Genomic DNA, 19204 nt, shown 5'->3' with positions numbered 1-19204 from the left:
CGAAAATGGACTGAGAATGTCCTTTCTGTTTACAGAGGTGTTTGTTTTATAGGGGTAATTTGTATGGGCAGTTCTATAGAGAATCAACTGAGAATGTCTTTTCTGTTTACATAGTTGTCTGGTTTATAGGGGTAATTTGTATGGGCAGTTCTATAGAGAATCAACTGAGAATGTCCTTCCTGTTTACATAGTTGTCTGGTTTATAGGGGTAATTTGTATGGGCAGTTCTATAGAGAATCAACTGAGAATGTCCTTCCTGTTTACATAGTTGTCTGGTTTATAGGGGTAATTTGTATAGGCAGTTCTATAGAAAAAGGACTGAGAATGTCCTTCCTGTTTACAGAGGTGTTTGGTTTATAGGGGTAATTTGTATGGGCAGTTCTATAGAGAATGGAATTGAGAATGTCTTTTCTGTTTACATAGTTGTTTGGTTTATAGAGGTAATTTGTATGGACAGATCTATAGAGAATCAACTGAGAATGTCTTTCCTGTTTACATAGTTGTTTGGTTTATAGGTGTAATTTGTATGGACAGTTCTATAGAGAAACAACTGCGAATGTCCTTCCTGTTTACATAGGTGTTTGGTTTATAGGGGTAATTTGTATGAACTGTTCTATCGACAATAGACTGAGAATGTCGTCCCTGTTTACATAGGTGTTTGGTTTATAGGGGTAATTTGTATGAACTGTTCTATCGAGAATGGAATTGAGAATGTCCTTCCTGTTTATAAAGGCGTTTGGTTTATAGGGGTAATTTGTATGGGCAGTACTATAGAGAAAGGACTGAGAATGTCCTTACTGTTACATAAGTCTTTTGTTTATAGGTGTAATTTGTATGGGCAGTTCTATAGAGAATGGACCGTGAATGTCCTTCCTGTTTACAAAGGCGTTTGGTTTATAGGGGTAATTTGTATGGGCAGTTCTATAGAGAATGGAATTGAGAATGTCCTTCCTGTTCACATAAGTCTTTTGTTTATAGGTGTAATTTGTATGGGCAGTTCTATAGAGAATGGAATTGAGAATGTCCTTCCTGTTCACATAAGTCTTTTGTTTATAGGTGTAATTTGTATGGGCAGTTCTATAGAGAATGGAATTGAGAATGTCCTTCCCATTTACATAGGCGTTTCAACTGAGAATGTCCTTCCTGTTTACATAGGTGTCTGGTTTATAGGGGTATTTTGTATGGGCAGTTCTATAGAGAATCAACTGAGAATGTCCTTACTGTTACATAGGTCTTTTGTTTATACGGATAATTTGTATGTGCAGTCATATAGAGAATGGAATTAAGAATGTCCTTCCTGTTTACATAGGTGTTTCAACTGAGAATGTCGTTCCTGTTTACATAGGTGTCTGGTTTATAGGGGTAATTTGTATGGGCAGTTCTATAGAGAATGGAATTGAGAATGTCATTCTTGTTTACATAAGTCTTTTGTTTATAAGTGTAATTTGTATGGGCAGTTCTATAGAGAATGGAATTGAGAATGTCCTTCCTATTTACATAGGCGTTTCAACTGAGAATGTCGTTCCTGTTTACATAGGTGTCTGGTTTATACGGGTAATTTGTATGGGAAGTTCTATAGAGAATGGACTGAGAATGTCCTTACTGTTACATAAGTCTTTTGTTTATACGGGTAATTTGTATCTGCAGTTCTATAGAGAATGGAATTGAGAATGTCCTTCCTGTTTACATAGGCGTTTCAACTGAGAATGTCCTTCCTGTTTACATAGTTGTCTGGTTTATAGGGGTAATTTGTATGGGCAGTTCTATTGAGAATCAACTGAGAATGTCTTTCCTGTTTACAGAGGTGTTTGGTTTATAGGGATAATTTGTATGGGCAGTTCTATAGAGAAAGGACTGAGAATGTCCTTACTGTTACATAAGTCTTTTGTTTATACGGGTAATTTGTATCTGCAGTTCTATAGAGAATGGAATTGAGAATGTCCTTCCTGTTTACATAGGCGTTTCAACTGAGAATGTCCTTCCTGTTTACATAGTTGTCTGGTTTATAGGGGTAATTTGTATGGGCAGTTCTATCGAGAATCAACTGAGAATGTCTTTCCTGTTTACAGAGGTGTTTGGTTTATAGGGATAATTTGTATGGGCAGTTCTATAGAGAAAGGACTGAGAATGTCCTTACTGTTACATAAGTCTTTTGTTTATACGGGTAATTTGTATCTGCAGTTCTATAGAGAATGGAATTGAGAATGTCCTTCCTGTTTACATAGGCGTTTCAACTGAGAATGTCCTTCCTGTTTACATAGTTATCTGGTTTATAGGGGCAATTTGTATGGGCAGTTCTATCGAGAATCAACTGAGAATGTCTTTCCTGTTTACAGAGGTGTTTGGTTTATAGGGGTAATTTGTATGGGCAGTTCTATAGAGAATGGAATTTATAATGTCCTTCCTGTTTACATAGGTGTTTCAACTGAGAATGTCTTTGCTGTTTACATAGGTGTCTGGTTTATAGGGGTAATTTGTATGGACAGTTCTATAGAGAATGGACTGAGAATGTCCTTACTGTTACATAAGTCTTTTGTTTATACGGGTAATTTGTATCTGCAGTTCTATAGAGAATGGAATTGAGAATGTCCTTCCTGTTTACATAGGCGTTTCAACTGAGAATGTCCTTCCTGTTTACATAGTTGTCTGGTTTATAGGGGTAATTTGTATGGGCAGTTCTATTGAGAATCAACTGAGAATGTCTTTCCTGTTTACAGAGGTGTTTGGTTTATAGGGATAATTTGTATGGGCAGTTCTATAGAGAAAGGACTGAGAATGTCCTTACTGTTACATAAGTCTTTTGTTTATACGGGTAATTTGTATCTGCAGTTCTATAGAGAATGGAATTGAGAATGTCCTTCCTGTTTACATAGGCGTTTCAACTGAGAATGTCCTTCCTGTTTACATAGTTGTCTGGTTTATAGGGGTAATTTGTATGGGCAGTTCTATCGAGAATCAACTGAGAATGTCTTTCCTGTTTACAGAGGTGTTTGGTTTATAGGGATAATTTGTATGGGCAGTTCTATAGAGAAAGGACTGAGAATGTCCTTACTGTTACATAAGTCTTTTGTTTATACGGGTAATTTGTATCTGCAGTTCTATAGAGAATGGAATTGAGAATGTCCTTCCTGTTTACATAGGCGTTTCAACTGAGAATGTCCTTCCTGTTTACATAGTTATCTGGTTTATAGGGGCAATTTGTATGGGCAGTTCTATCGAGAATCAACTGAGAATGTCTTTCCTGTTTACAGAGGTGTTTGGTTTATAGGGGTAATTTGTATGGGCAGTTCTATAGAGAATGGAATTTATAATGTCCTTCCTGTTTACATAGGTGTTTCAACTGAGAATGTCTTTGCTGTTTACATAGGTGTCTGGTTTATAGGGGTAATTTGTATGGACAGTTCTATAGAGAATCAACTGTGAATGTCCTTTTTGTTACATAGGTCTTTTGTTTATACGGATAATTTGTATGGGCAGTTCTATAGAGAATGGAATTGAGAATGTCCTTCCTCTTTACATAGGTGTTTCAACTGAGAATGTCTTTCCTGTTTACATAGTTGTCTGGTTTATAGGGGTAATTTGTATGGGCAGTTCTATCGAGAATCAACTGAGAATGTCTTTCCTGTTTACATAGGTGTTTGGTTTGTAGGGATAATTTGTATGGGCAGTTCTATAGAGAATGGAATTGAGAATGTTCTGTTTACATATGTGTTTCAACTGAGAATGTCTTTGCTGTTTACATAGTTGTCTGGTGTATAGGGGTATTTTGTATGGGCAGTTCTATAGAGAATCAACTGTGAATGTCCTTACTGTTACATAGGTCTTTTGTTTATACGGATAATTTGTATGGGCAGTTCTATAGAGAATGGAATTGAAATGTCCTTCCTGTTTACATAGGTGTTTCAACTGGGAATGTCTTTCCTGTTTACACAGGTATTTGGTTTATAGGGGTAATTTGTATGGGCAGTTCTATCGAGAAGGGATTGCGAATGTCCTTCCTGTTTATAGAGGTGTTTGTTTTATAGAAGTAATTTATATAGGCAGTTCTATCGAGAATGAACTGAGAATGTCGTCTTTGTTTACGTAGGTGTTTCGTTCATGGAAGTTTTTTTGTATGAGTAGTTCTATTTTTGGTTTGCATAGGTATTTTAAATATGCCCCAAAATGTTGACAAAGGTACAAACAATTCGCATTACATTACAATCACATATTCGATGTTATCACGATTAAGTAGATATCTGATATGTATTAAAGCTTCAATTCATCCTCTATTTGTTCGGGATCATTTTTCTTCATGAGATGGAGTGTATAGTAAATGTTAATACGATTAATACATGCGATATTAACAAGTGGGCCTGTAGTAACATGGCCCAGCAATCTGGTAATTATATGCCATGAATATTCACATATGGAGCTGTAGTAACATGGACCGGAAATCTTGTTATTATATGCGATGAATATTCACATATGGATTTGTAGTAACATGGCCCGGCAATCTGGTTATTATATGCCATGAATATTCACATATGGAGCTGTAGTAACATGGACCGGAAATTATGTTATTATATGCGATGAATATTCACATATGGATTTGTAGTAACATGGCCCGGCAATCTGGTTATTATATGCCATGAATATTCACATATGGAGCTGTAGTAACATGGACCGGAAATCTGGTTATTATATGCGATGAATATTCACATATAAACCTGTAGTAACATAGTCTGATTATTACATATGCGCTGAATACGTCTGGGGCTGTGTTTGCTTTTAGGAAAAAAACTCCTTGAAGATGTAAATGTAAAACTTGACTCAATTATCTCTCTCTGTATACGTACACTGAAATCAACAAAGCCATGTAAGTTACACGTTAATTCCTAGTTTTCTGCAAAATTATGGTGGCAAGATTGAATTCAAGAATGGATACAATTAAAATGCATTATTTACGCACATTAAAAATGGCGGCTAGTGAGCCATTAAGTATAGGTGAAAAGCGTAATTAAGGTTACATCCACCTCGAAAAAAACCCTGTAAAACTATATGTTTATTAACTCGATCCGTTACACATTGTATGGCGTCCGGATTCTAATTCATATGTGAGCATTTCGCGAAATGTAGTTTGTGCCGACTGAGCCCAATCGAATGTTTATCGTGATACGATGTAGGGCACAAAACTTGGGCTTTGCTTATAGACGTATTTATACAAACAACTGAAGTTACCAATCATCATATTCAAATATTTAGTAGCGATAGGTCCAAGAGCTGAATATTGTTTACTGCCATATCGCGCGCATGCCTTCACGTGTCGTAGCAACTCCTACCGCCCCCTTATTCAAAATGAAGCGGCGCTCACTGATGCAATGATGTTGAACTAACTCATTAATATTAATTAACAATATCACAATATCTTTGGTTGGTCTATTTGAATTCTAACATTCATTTTGATTTATAAAAATGTATAATTATAAAACTTTTATAACTCTTTTTCTTTCTTAGAAACTTGTTAAAACTTTCACTGAACACGAATACCCATGGTTTCCCGTGAGCCCGGCCCCATCGTCATGAAACTACGTCCTCGCAAGAACGTGTAGTTATACGTTGTATGTCATCTGTTATGGGGCTTATGAAATGTACCTCGGAATAAGTACACAAACCGGAATAACTGCAGTAGCGGTTTTTCTTTTATGAAAATTACGAAAATCAATGGAGTGTCTATTTCCTGATCTTTGCTTTCGGCACTGTGACCACAGAGGTCACGCACGTCATCAGGTGGTTATTCTCTGTCGAATGAAACTGCTGTATCAAATTAACCCCAGGGTCACGCAATGTCGTCACGATGACAACGAGATAACTTCAATATGTCGTTGTTAATTAGTTAGATTGACGGCCATGAACAGGTGTAAAACGTCATGGAATACCGAAAACATTTATTTCAAACTTCATATACCATGTGTTGCTCTGGCAACCAGAGCTCATTTTTACCTAATTTAACAAAAAAAAAGTCGTTACGTATATGATTGAAACTATTTTTAGAATGAGTGACTCTGCCACCCACTCAGAATAAGGGGGTGAATGTGACCAGCATACTTTTGACACACGAATACTTCTAAATTGTGCCAAATTATTCCCTGTTTCTGTCAATTTGAAAATACGATAAAAAGACTTAGGGTACCGGACTGGTTTTTGAACCTTAATTGTACGACTTTTCAATTTTCAATTCAAAATGTATTTGTATTTATTTATTTATTTGTTTTTTTTATTTATTTGATAGAAGATTATAAAGAATGTAAATGCTTTTAAATTATCCGTAGGTGTGCGAGTTCAACGCGTCCGTTTTTAATTTCTAGAAACCGAAAATAGAACACATGGGTCGTAACAATCACGCGAGATTTGAATGTGCTCAGGGAAAATGTTACTAGCACAAAACAATGATCATCAAGGTCGTCGTTTCATTGGTCACACCCTCCGACGCATCGTTCATACAAGTCGCGCCCTCTAGTGAGGAAGAGCTTCAGTGACATCACTTCCGTTGAAGGGACGCCGTTCGGCGTATATAGTGTTTTTTTTCAATATTTGCCATATTTTAAATGACGAATGACAACATAACGAAACAGAGCCGTCTCGTTTAATTGGACGACATTGATTTAATACATCCATCGACGTTATTGTGACGTCACGAGAGAATTTAGTCGCTTGGGGCGTGCCTTGTTTCTTGGAGGTTGGTGTTCTTGAGTACTTTTGTTTTGAACGATGTAGAAATGTCAGCATACACTCACTCTGCCCCATACCATGAATAATTAATACTTATTGCTATATATATATTCAAACTTAAAGTCTATTCGGGCCCCAAGATATATTGTAATATATTTAATGAAAGCTTCTGATGTTTTATATTAATTTTTGTCCAACTGAGTTCAACCAGTATGCTTTACATCAACCCGTTCATTTCAAACTCTATCTATATTTAATTTTCTTTTTTATTTCTTGCCTAAATGTAACGTTCCAACAAGATATAAATAGTACCTACAGCGTACACGCAACAAAACACGGCATTGCCGTACCCCCTAAGGTAATATAAAATGGTATGTATGAATTAGCAAACCGTGACTGAATGTATGTTTCAGTTTTGTCTTCAAGTTTTATGTCTAGCTTTTATACATGACCCCTCAACACACTCAAATGTGGCATAAATTTACATATAATATTGGGAAGAGACAATACTACCACCTGAAAATACCAGGATGTATGATATATTTGGGTTATGTTTGCAAAAAATATCATTGTGCCCGTGATCCTCCATTGAATAGATGACGTGTCCTGTGACGTGTCCGACCAATCTGTCCACGTGACATTTAGGTGTATTAATTTGAATCACATTATCACAGAAGCAAGTACAAATCGCGTGCCGACTTCGCCCCTATGGGACTCGGACCTATCTTGTGTTTGAACGCCATCAATAATTTAATATTTAATGAAAACGTCAAACTTTCACATTTTTGTTGAGCAATGAAAATGGTCGTAGAATTGAATAAGAAAAAATGTGTTTCCCGAGGCGAATCAACTTAATGCTACGTCATGATTCAATAGTTAATGATTTAATTTCTTTTGTACTCTTGTTAATTAAAGGCACACTGCCAGAGTGGGTGTGAATACTAGGACAATTTCTCGTGTTTTAGAATTGGCGGCATTTTCTTAAGGGTCGACTAGTCACTTCTTGTGGGCGACAATGTGAAGAGTTGCGCTTTGAAAACTGACCAGTTAGTTATACCATTTTACTCATCATTAATTACCATTGATTCGAGAGAGGCAAGTTTCTTTTGACTCGTATGGTTCATTAAATCGGCAGCGCATTGCATTGTGGGCAATATAAAGTTTACTGGTATCTTAAAAACTTTGACATCGAAATATTTTATTTTCTACCTTCACCATAAGTGACTGCCAATTGTTTTCTTACAAATTCCTCCAGCACTCCAAGTTTTTTGAAACGGGAACCCTGAAAAAAAATGGTTCGTGGATTTTATGATAGCTGGTATGGTCATCCATATTGCCATAGGGTTTGTGGTTTGTGGTGCAAAAAATGTTATATCGCATATACCACTAGCCTAGTAACATTACATTGACATGATAATTGCAAAATTATTGAGAATAATAACGAATGATATATTCTTGTAATAATGCAGCAATATATTGTAATGCATCGTGGTATTGTGAATAATAAGTTGATAATTTCAGTAAAAATTAATAAATATTAATATCATGCTTGATAATCGGAAACATGATAAATTGTGACTGGACAAGTATATCAGATATGCACATCTAACACGTGACCATTATCTCCACCTAAAATGATAATAAATTATTAATATATATCGCCCGAGTACCTGGGTACCATTTCAACGAAGTAATCAACGATATTCCAGCTCACGGACGCGCTTACATGTGAGTGGTATTGGTCACTCTCGGTAAAACCAAAATGATTTAGTACTCTCCGCCTCAAGTTTCACATGTTTGTGACATCAACATTGATGGCCCTCAACGGCGAAGGTCATACATCCTGGTAACTTTATGTGTCGCTGTTGACAATCTGACAATCTTAATTAATAAAATTGATCATTTACGTTTATAATTTTTTTTTTAGAGAATAACATTAACGCGAGTTGTCAAATGTGTACCCTAAACATGCCTTATGCTTTTTCTTACGTTACGCGTTTCACTCGTATATATTTAGATCATTTTAACTGTGAAAGTTAAAGCGGGAGAGTCGTCACCCGCGCATGCGTCAGATTGCCATGACGTGCCGTTGTTTACAAACAATCGTCTACCCATGAGCCTTTGCATTTTTAGCATGCGTTGTTATCGTCGGTTGGGACTCAATTCCCGCGCATGCACAAGTGACGACCCTTCTGCTTTAAGTTTCTTAAAAGTATTTTTATGGCAATTCAAACAATGTCAGGTTTGGGGATACCGCGTTAAAGACGCATCTGTGGGCATAGTATAATCTCAGAGAAAAAAAAACAGCATGGGAAACACGGAATAATAGTATAATTAGCTATGACATTTGTGCGGTTCCAGCAATTCTATATTCTTATTTAATAACACTTTTGTGTATTAATAAGAGATTGAAATCACATATTTGACCTCTATAATTGAGGGGGAGGGGGTAATTGTGAAAAAAACTGATGCGTGAACTTTCTAATGACGACGGCGGTATCAGTGAGTTCACATTTATAAATGTAACTGTCACCTTATTATCACCGAGGTAATATGAATAACCAGCATTTTCGATAATGTAATTTGTTGTGAGTGATAGAGTATGATTATCAGACAAAAAAACTCTTAGGTTTTAAAATATTTCATGTGTTAAATATTTACATATTAAATCATACTTGTCATGGCAAAATCAACATTAAACGGCCAGTTCTTTCCGCTTGGCTATCCGTTCAAAAAAACTAGGTCCCATGATGCCTAACTGTCAAATGTGAAGTTAATGAGAAACTATAACGGCAGAACATCCGATGTGAACAGAATAAACTTGTTAACAACATGGCGGACATGAGTGAATTGCAGCAGGTACCATTATTAGCACTGGGGTGGGTATAATTTCGTATCAAAAACAATGATTGTCACAATCTTGCAGAACACTGAGAAAAATGTTCTAAATCGTTTGGAGAAACGACGATTCGTCTCTTGGCTGAAACAATATATTCAAATGTTCTTAGATACACTGCTTGATATGTCAATCGTGTGCCATGTTGGACAGCGCCCCCCAGTCCGGAATCTATTAGAATCACGTGTCTACAATATTTGTTTTTGAAACTGACCAATCCTGTTCGCAAACTTCTTGCACGCAACTTGGTCGTGTTCCGGGATATGACTACATTATAGTTCAAATAAAAGCGAAACTAAAATATGCTACAGGCTTGTTTCACAGAAACTCGATTATATCTAAACACAAACTATTTGACAATTCCCAGATCTCAGTATTCCTTGGCTGCTTGCTTGCGTCCACCATGCAAAATGAGAACAGACTCTGTATCATATAGTAAGGAGTCAACCATTGAAATTCTGTGAGGGGGTAAATTTGCACAGATACATAACTGAAATTTGAGGAGAGCAAAACAAGTACAGCAACAGTGACCTTCCTGAAAAGTGAAGAAAAATATATATTTATATAATATATATATGTTTTATAATCCCCCCCCTAAATTTCTAATGGCGAATCCCCTGACGTATATAATAACGTATATAATACCCCCTGTGTATGTGAACAAAGATGAGATGAACTAAGTACATTGAGTAGATTGGTAAGTCATTTTCAATTGACAGTAAAATATCAGTATAGCAGTAGGTCATTTGAAATCATGGGGCGGATGGCTGAACGATTTTGCTGAAAAAAATGGCAGGCTAGACACGGGCAAAAAAATTGCATTGGTCACACTGGTCTTCCCGCCTGTTTTCAAATTGTTAACTCCTTACCCCCTTCCCCATGTCAAAAGGAAATAGATGAAAGTAAGTAATGTTGTTCTAATATACAACTGTGTTCGACCGTGAAGTCGTTCGACCAACGATCAAAACAAAGTACACGCTGTGAAGCGCGTCCATATTCGCGTCACTTAGATATTTGCCGCAAGAGGGCGCGGCCATGGGGGACGGTGTATGTAACGCGCTGTTGTGATTTCACGGCTCAGTTCATGCCATCAGGATACCGAAATATAAACAGAAAAAATATCAATTTATCGGACAATTTTTCGAGATACAAGTGTCCGAAGTGTCATGAGAAATAAACAAAACTGTTATTTTTACAGAGGTTTCTGTAGTGAAATTATTTCTTCATCTCAAAAAAAATGTGCTTGGTGACGTTCGCACACGTTCAAGTTTAGGCACTTCTATAAAGTTGACAAACAGCTACATTTGACGAACGTAAAAATAACCTAACTCCAAATAAGAGCTCTTCACGGCTACCATGACATGTTTTATTCTTCGTGAGAATTGCATTTGGCACGGGTTTAGTCTACTTAAAGCTTATCACGTGGTCTATTCATATGGTCACATGATGCATTTGATATCTTAAAATAGAACCAAGGCGTGTTCGTTAGTACTCATTTGCGCGATGTAATTGGTCCAAATTGAGCTCAACAAATTTCACGACCATTACTCCGACGTTCGTCCAACTATTACCCGCGTCAATTCGCCTGTTGTTTTCAGAAAACGCGGCAAAGCAGAAAAATATCGGTCATCTCTTTATCTGTTTACATTTACCACATTTGAAATAGAACAAATTGTTCGCCCATATTTTGGCTCAAAATAAAATGACACCCTAGTGTGAATGATATGACCTTACAACGCTGTCATGGTGGGACTATAATATTAACACAAACACTATTGACCTTATCGAAGATAAATCTGCCAACATCACACGGCTCGTCTCGACGTCATGATCCGGTGTCACTTGAAAGGCGCACTCAAAGATTACTATACTGTGACATTTAGATTCGTTTGGGTATTCTGTCAAATACTTTGATCTTGGCAATAAATCACCGAGAATTGTAATCGGTATTATATTAACAAAAACAGAGCACAGATATATGAAGGAGAATTAATTAAATCTATCATTTCTGCAAGACTTAACGTCAAGCGATGTATGAATGCCGGCCGGGCGGCTTTGGCGCACTCCCGAGTGAGTGACACGGAGCGTGCACGGAGATCGCTACAACTACTAGGTACCGTGGGACGGTAAACTCTGTTACACTTGAAGCACTATATATTATGCTGATTATAATTAAAACACTATTAGAGAAGTTCAGTCAGAAACACGCATGGGATTTGCTGTATCTGCGGAGCACACATCCCGCTAAACACGTTTCTCGGATCATTTGCATATTTCTCAACGTCCCAACGGACTCCCTATTCGATCACCATCTCAAGCCGATATCCTAATTTGCATACATAGATAGAGAATTGGCAAATGATTGATATCTTTGTTATTTTACTCGCATTCCCAGAAAGAATGACTGTATTGTGCAATGAAGTAACGATACATTCAGGGAATCATATTTAAAGGGCGGTGGTTGTGGCGTAGCGCTTGTTCGAATTTTACGCGCGTTGTGTACGTCGCGATGAGTCCCATCGAACAGGACGCGGCGCGACGACCACCGCCCTTTAAACACAGCTGCACGGAATATATGCGCAGATCTAGAGTACATTTACCCAGAAATATAATTTGTACATTTCACACAGAATAGAATTGTTTTAAAATATACAATTTGAAATTACGTTTTTTTTTTTGACTAGGAGAACGGTCAATGTACTTGTACTATTATTAGATTTTCGTCCTAGCCCCCTCTAACGATTAGTGTCATGTTCTAAACAGAGGATGGTGACACATTCACCTGGAATGATGGGGTATTTAATCCTACATAAAATTGTGTAAAGATCACGTGACACCTTATTAGCATTAACACAAATATAAACAGTGTTTAGCAAAGAAATCCAACAACTCAGAAAACGAAAAGAAAATTCTTGTTTCCTGCAGTCTACGCGTGATTAAATACAAATAATACATAATGTAAGTTTATTCTACGAATGACAAACTTCGGTTAAATTTATATCCAAGTGACAGTCGCATGCTAAAAAGTGATGAATTTCAATTCGAAGCACGACGTGACAAGTTTGACAATAGTCTTGAAACGTGACAGCACAAGGTGATATTCTGAGCGCCGTCACCTTTGTAGCCAAACCCTAACACCTAACAGCCTGACCAATCAGAAAGCAGCTTGTTCGTTGACAGTTTTTTAGCGAATTAAATTCTGCGTTTTATAAATAAGCTTGACTGAACTGCGCCGCCACACTCGTGCTGCCTTCCCGGCTATTCTATGTAATGGATGCACCATAGAAGGTTATATCTTGAGCGCCTTCGCACTTGTACTGCTATCCCGGCCATTCTATATAACGGATGCACCCATGCAAGGTGATATCTTGAGCGCCACCACACTTATACAGCCTTTGCGACTACTCTATGCAATGAATGCATCGTACATAATGTCGATGTTACTGATGACAATATTTTAATACACAGGCATTCATTCATTCATTCATTCATTCATTCATTCATTCATTCATTCATTCATTCATTCGGCTTCGAACACACATAGTGTGTAAGAGCGCATCTTCCATTGTTTCCTATGACAGAGACGACTAACATATTCTCAAAATACGGTATTGTTCAACAGCAGAATGCAGTTACATGTTACCATAGAATTATTCGTTCATAGTTGTACATACAAAACAAATGAAAATTGTCGTACAATCTACAAAAACATTATTAGGCTTCTACTTTAAAGTAAGACAACGCTAGCAATGTTGCGTTGGCTTTATTGTCTTTTTGCTCATCTTCATTGATGCATTGTTTATCTTCTTTGACATATTGTTTTTTTCACATTGATACATTGTTTGTTTGTTTTTTCTGATACATTGTTTGTTTTCATTAATACATTGTTTGTTTTTCTGATATACTATCCGCATTGATAAATTCTGTGTTCATTGATACATTGTTTGTCCTTATTGATATATTATTTCATAAAAACATTATTTGTTTTTTTTCTGATCCGCATAGATAAGTTCTCTGTGCTCTATTGACACATTGCCTATTTTCATTGACACATAACATTTACTTATTTTTATTGATACATTGTTTTTCATCAACACATTGCTTGATTTCATTGATGCGTTTGTTTTTCGTTTAAACATTGTTTGCCCTCAGTTTACTTCCACTGTTACATTGTTTACATGTATTGTACTTATCTTTATCGACACATTACTTGTTTTCTTCAGACCCATTGTTTGTCCTTAATGATGCATTCTTTGTTCTCAGGAAAACATTTTTTTCCTTTACTGGTCCATTTTTCAATTGTATATTGTTTGTCTTTATTGATACGTTGTTTGTCCTCATTGATACGTTGTTTGTCCTCATTGATATATTGTTTGTCTTTATTGATACGTTGTTTGTCCTCATTGATATATTGTTCGAAACTCGCACAGTTGGACGACTTCTGTATACATTATAACTAAGTACATGCCCGGGCGGAAATATATATAACAGTGCTTTGAGTGATTTGTCTTGAAGCTAGCTTATTACAGAAACTCGAAACTGGTCTTAAAAAGGGCATTCCTTCATGTACTGATATACCCGAACAGCTCACCTCGTTAATTAGATATTTATGTTTAGCACAGCACATGCATTAGGATGCAAATGCATTGAATTATAGCGGGTGAAGATCCGTTCTATACCAGAAACACTGGTTGCCAAACCTCGCAGTAATTTGTATCCATCATAAAAACATTGCCCTCTTAATAATGCGTCCATGTTTCGATTATAACAATCTCTTTTCAGTGTAATTTAAAAAAACATCTCAACTCTGAGTTGCATAACTGCACACAGTCTGGGCTATTTCAATTGTCTTTAGTTTGATCCCCACGTTTTACCCGTGAAATAAGAGACACGTTACCATGGCGACGGCAACACTTGCATATTATACTTCGAAAGTGGCAGGAAATTCGTCCATTTAAAATATGCCGTACCGTTGTTAACCGAACACGTGTCTGTTTTAAATATGATTTGAGATCTTTGAAAACAAAACAATAATGGACATCCGTTGATGCCAAATTTATTAATATGCCTTGAATAATGCATTGACTACGCGCGTTAACCATTTGTTGAAATCGACAACTCCATAACGCAACCAACTGTAACCAGAAACTAGCACAATGTATTCAAACTGCAACCTGACACAGTTGTGTTGTAGTTTCCATAGTTACCGCTGAAAATTGATAGTAGTATTGCCTACTTAATTTTGAATCAATGGTCTTTTCAATCATAAAATTACCGGTAAATGTTAGTTTAGAGAGGACTGGAATGATCCTCGTACTCACTGTTCGCGGCACGTCCGCGGAAAGCTCCAAGGGCGCCCTCCTGTGAAATACCCCCAATTTCTCGCATATGCACTTTTTGTAAAGGAACTGTGTATAAAATTAATTATTGCCATAAATATGAGAATAGATATTGAAATTATTAATCCCACCGCAACATCCAGTTAGTCTCGTATATATTCTACCACTGCATACATTATCATGTCTGTATTATCGACATAAGCCATCAAATGTGATGTGAATGCATTAATTTTCACTGAGCTTCAATTTGCCATTTTTTTCTGAAAAGTATAACTTGCTAAATTAAAACCACATGAACATAACAATATAACTGTTATAATTGTTTTCATGGCAAAGTCGTGAACTTAAAGTAGTAAAATTAAACGCCAGCTAAAAATACTGATTTTCACAGTATAGACTTGATATGAAACTCACGGCATATAAAATTCAAATGTGTACGGGTAATATCCACTTACTCGACATACACACATGTATTTTACTTGGTTGGGGCTGGGTAATATTTACACATTGTCTAACATAAAACCGAAACAAAAATGCCTTACAATATTATTCTGTGCGTTCTGTTGACATTTGCGCCCGAGTATCGCAATCGATATTGTCGATAAAAAATGGCTGACGATTTAATAGGTCGTTTGGAAGTGATACGTTCCCGGGTATATTGAAATCCCCCGTTACTGTGTATAACAATATTAATTATCGATCAAATCGAAGGTTGTGTCAATTCAACGTTCCAAAAAAACACTCCAAAATATTGCATTGTTGTATTTAGAAACCTTGTCACATACGACCCAGTCTAAACGTCGGTTATGAATTATAATATCATGATGACCCTGAAAACGACATCAGCAGAACAACAATGTATGACGTTTGACAAAGTCATAAAATGCACACCAAAGCGTTCGCGTTCGTTATAATGTTTCATTGATGTGTGTATTGTAAATCGCCGACGGAAATGGACGATGGCTCGAGTCCTGGTAGGTTCTCTCGGGTCAATACAGCAATCATCCTTTGGCACTGCCCACTGACTATTCAGTGCGTCGGCCATATTTAATAACCGCGTGTAGCAGTGTTTATAGGGCAGGTAATGAACCATTGTATTAATGTTCCTTAAAGCTCGCACTCAGTGTCGCTTCGGTTGTAACAATACGGAGCCTGACACCACATCCACAGTTGTGTTTCAATGTGTGAAGATGGAATTGAGGGGGGGGGGGGGGGGTGCGCGCGCTAATTTTATGCGGCAGCCCGCATATAATTCCAGCCTCCTAATTAGCATAATCATTGTCATTGGCCGACAATCGCTTGAAATAACCTGTCGCGATCATTTGCATAAACATCAAATGTTAATACGCCGTATAGGGCATATTGTGCGTATATGTGGATAGTATGATCACTGGGAGCCGAATCTCATTTAATCACATATTGAACACCTGAGATGCACAATAATGTGTTACCATATTCTCCAATGTAGCTCCCATTCATGTCGTCCTTGTGCCATTACAATCGTGAGCTGATGCGTTCTTTTTCTCACCCGCCAGGATGGCAACATTTTCGTACGGCGGTCAGGGAGAGGCTATGGATGGTGTTGGACAGGGACAGGACGTTACCACCGGTTCACGTTCATCTATTACACGCAAACAATTCTATGCCACGGACAAAAAGGAACCAAGGACCAGGTCCTTATTTATATTCAGCGAAGACAACTTCATACGAAAGTATGCGAAGAAAATTACAGACTGGCCATATCCTTTTATTTTGGGAATGTGTGAAATGACAACCACCGACAGTGCCGCTATCGTCGTTTTCGTGAAAGTTCGTTTAATGTGGTAATGACGTGTCGACAGGTATTAATATAAGTCGGCATGTGTGTCGATTTCACTGTCAGGACTGGAAGGTATTTAAAGTAATAATTTTATTTTACACTTTATCTATTATTATTGTACGCAGCGTGCAATGTAAACCTCATTTGCATATTACAAAATGGAGGCATTTTAGCACATTCTCCGGTGGCGACATCTGGCCCATGGCAAGCATCAGCGTATATCATACGTTAATCTAACAATTGTTGTAGATATATCGTCGTGATCACAACTATATTTACTTGGAGGTATTATGTATTCAAGGCGACATTGTGTTTGCTTTTACGTTAATGTACGTGGTGGCGCGGTATTGGGTTTTACACAACCCAGATATTTAATCACTCCATCTATAATTCATTAACAGAAAAATTAGAATAGAAAATATAATGAATCAGCATATAGGAAAAAAAACCCATCAGTCTATAAAATAAAAAATGTATTTATACAAATAAATGTCACACTCAGATCGTTGGCATTAAAATCCGGTTAATTATGTTAAACTGTGAGACTACTAGTATAATGTAATGGACCCCCGCTATCATTGTAATGGAGAGGGGGGGGGATTACTTATTATTGTTCCAATTTAAGCATGACCCGGACAATTTTACGCAACAATTTAAAAAAATAAAATGAAAGCAACACAACAATTTACAGATAATACAATAATATTTAGATTGAATTTTAAATATTAATAAAGTGAAAAGATGTCTGTATATCATCACCTTGGGAGGGGCGCTATTGTGGGTAATTTTGCTAACACCCGCCATTATATAGATACCACAAGACATTGATAGTTAATATAATTTAAATTCGCCCGCTTCCTCTTGAACTTCAGACAAAGCATTTCAAATTAATTAAAGTCTGAAGAACGTCCGATTTGTCATAATTGCCACGATGTGGCAAACAATGGCCCCTTTTAATTAAAATATTTTGTGGTGCGTCTAACGATTGATTCATCTTCTTCTACGCAATTAAATTATTAAGTATTTACTCAGCTCATACTGGTTCACTGAAATGGCACGCAGTGTACGCTACTTTGTGGTTGAAAGAGCGGTCACGGTTGCTAGACCCCTCCCTACAATTAATAAGATTGTCAATTGTTGGGGGGGGGGATTGGCAATTATTTGTAATTCTGGTAGCACAATATAATTTATGTTCCATTACGTTCTACCACCCTCATGCATTATTTATGTATTTCAATTCCCGCACCACAGTGGTGACTGCAATCCATTTCAAGTAAAAAATAACCTACCCACACATTCAGCGTTTTGTTTTCCCCTGAATCTATGTGTTTGTACCACGAACTCTGTGATGTTTTCTAAATTTACCTCCAGGGGATCGTACATACCATATATATATATATATATATATATTTATATATATTTATATGTATTTTTATCTGTTATGTACGTCATTATCGAGATGGTTTCCATGACGGCAAAATATGACAATATTTCGTCAAGTTAACTCTGTTAAAAGTCATTGTAACGGAAAGTGGGGTAGTGTTTACTAATTTTGTGTATATCGTTCTCGAATCTTTTTAAATCTAAACACACGCCTTTGTCGATAGTTTTTGGAAGTAGGGTTAGGGTTCTTCACAACGATGCGTGCATTGTTGGTATTGTATGCGCTAGACCTATGAAACAATCATTCAGGTTATTATAAGTCAAAATGAATGCACATGACCGTTTTAAAATAAAAAATAAAAAAATGCGCGCCCGCGACGATTTTGGAAAACTAGTTGACTAAAATTTGGGATTCACCCTTAGCTGCGTTTTTTAACTAAATGCTCTTTAACCGTTATCCTGCCAGGGTCAATCAGACATCCACAAAATAAGTTGTTCTAAAATATTATTGTAAACACAACTATTGTAGTATGTATACCAATTCACTTCAACCCCTACAGAAATATCAGCATCATTTTCGGTGTCATTAGAAACATGTTAAAACAACTCTGCCACATGCCATGTAAATAAACTGAACTACTCTATAATATATTGATACCATTCTTATTCTTTTCACCACCAGTTCCCTCTTTTCATTACAAATCCATAAAATAATCCTGTTTATAGTCTGCACTTTCCTTCAGAAGATTGGGACAAAAATAGCCTAATTTTTTGACTCAAATGTTGTCTGTCGGCTCCAAAATTGGGGTTAATTTTCAGAAATATTCGGAATATGAGAAAAAAAGTACAGAATATTTGGGCATTGAAGTCTTGTTGTGAAAAGGTTATAACACAAAACATTACCCTGTTTACGCAATACAATCTGTACGCGAGAGGAAAAACAAGAAATAGACTGAAGGTTAATCTCACGATTCCGTCTGCAGAAACCTAAAAAAACGCCCATAGTGCAATTTCTATTTAGACCTTGCTTTTAAGGACATTTGAGCATGTACTAAT

General features: G+C 36.8%; 1 protein-coding gene across 2 annotated transcripts in view; it reads left to right on the top strand.

Annotated features, from left to right (window-relative positions):
• LOC146732688 (uncharacterized) overlaps positions 1-17302 on the top strand; it is a 77064-nt gene extending 59762 nt beyond the window's left edge. For both annotated transcript variants that reach the window (XM_085492201.1, XM_085492200.1), the window contains exon 3: positions 16482-17302. In XM_085492201.1, coding sequence (XP_085348327.1) covers positions 16482-16773 — 292 coding nt within the window. In that variant the 3' untranslated portion in view covers positions 16774-17302. The remainder of the gene's footprint in view (positions 1-16481) is intronic.
• The last annotated feature ends 1902 nt before the right edge of the window (positions 17303-19204 follow it).

This window comes from Saccoglossus kowalevskii, chromosome 17 (genome assembly GCF_978046115.1).
Source record: "Saccoglossus kowalevskii chromosome 17, keSacKowa6.1, whole genome shotgun sequence".
In the NCBI taxonomy this organism is placed as follows: domain Eukaryota; kingdom Metazoa; phylum Hemichordata; class Enteropneusta; family Harrimaniidae; genus Saccoglossus; species Saccoglossus kowalevskii.
The sequence above is the reverse complement of the archived record's forward strand: the minus strand, read 5'-3'. Positions and strand labels throughout refer to the sequence as shown.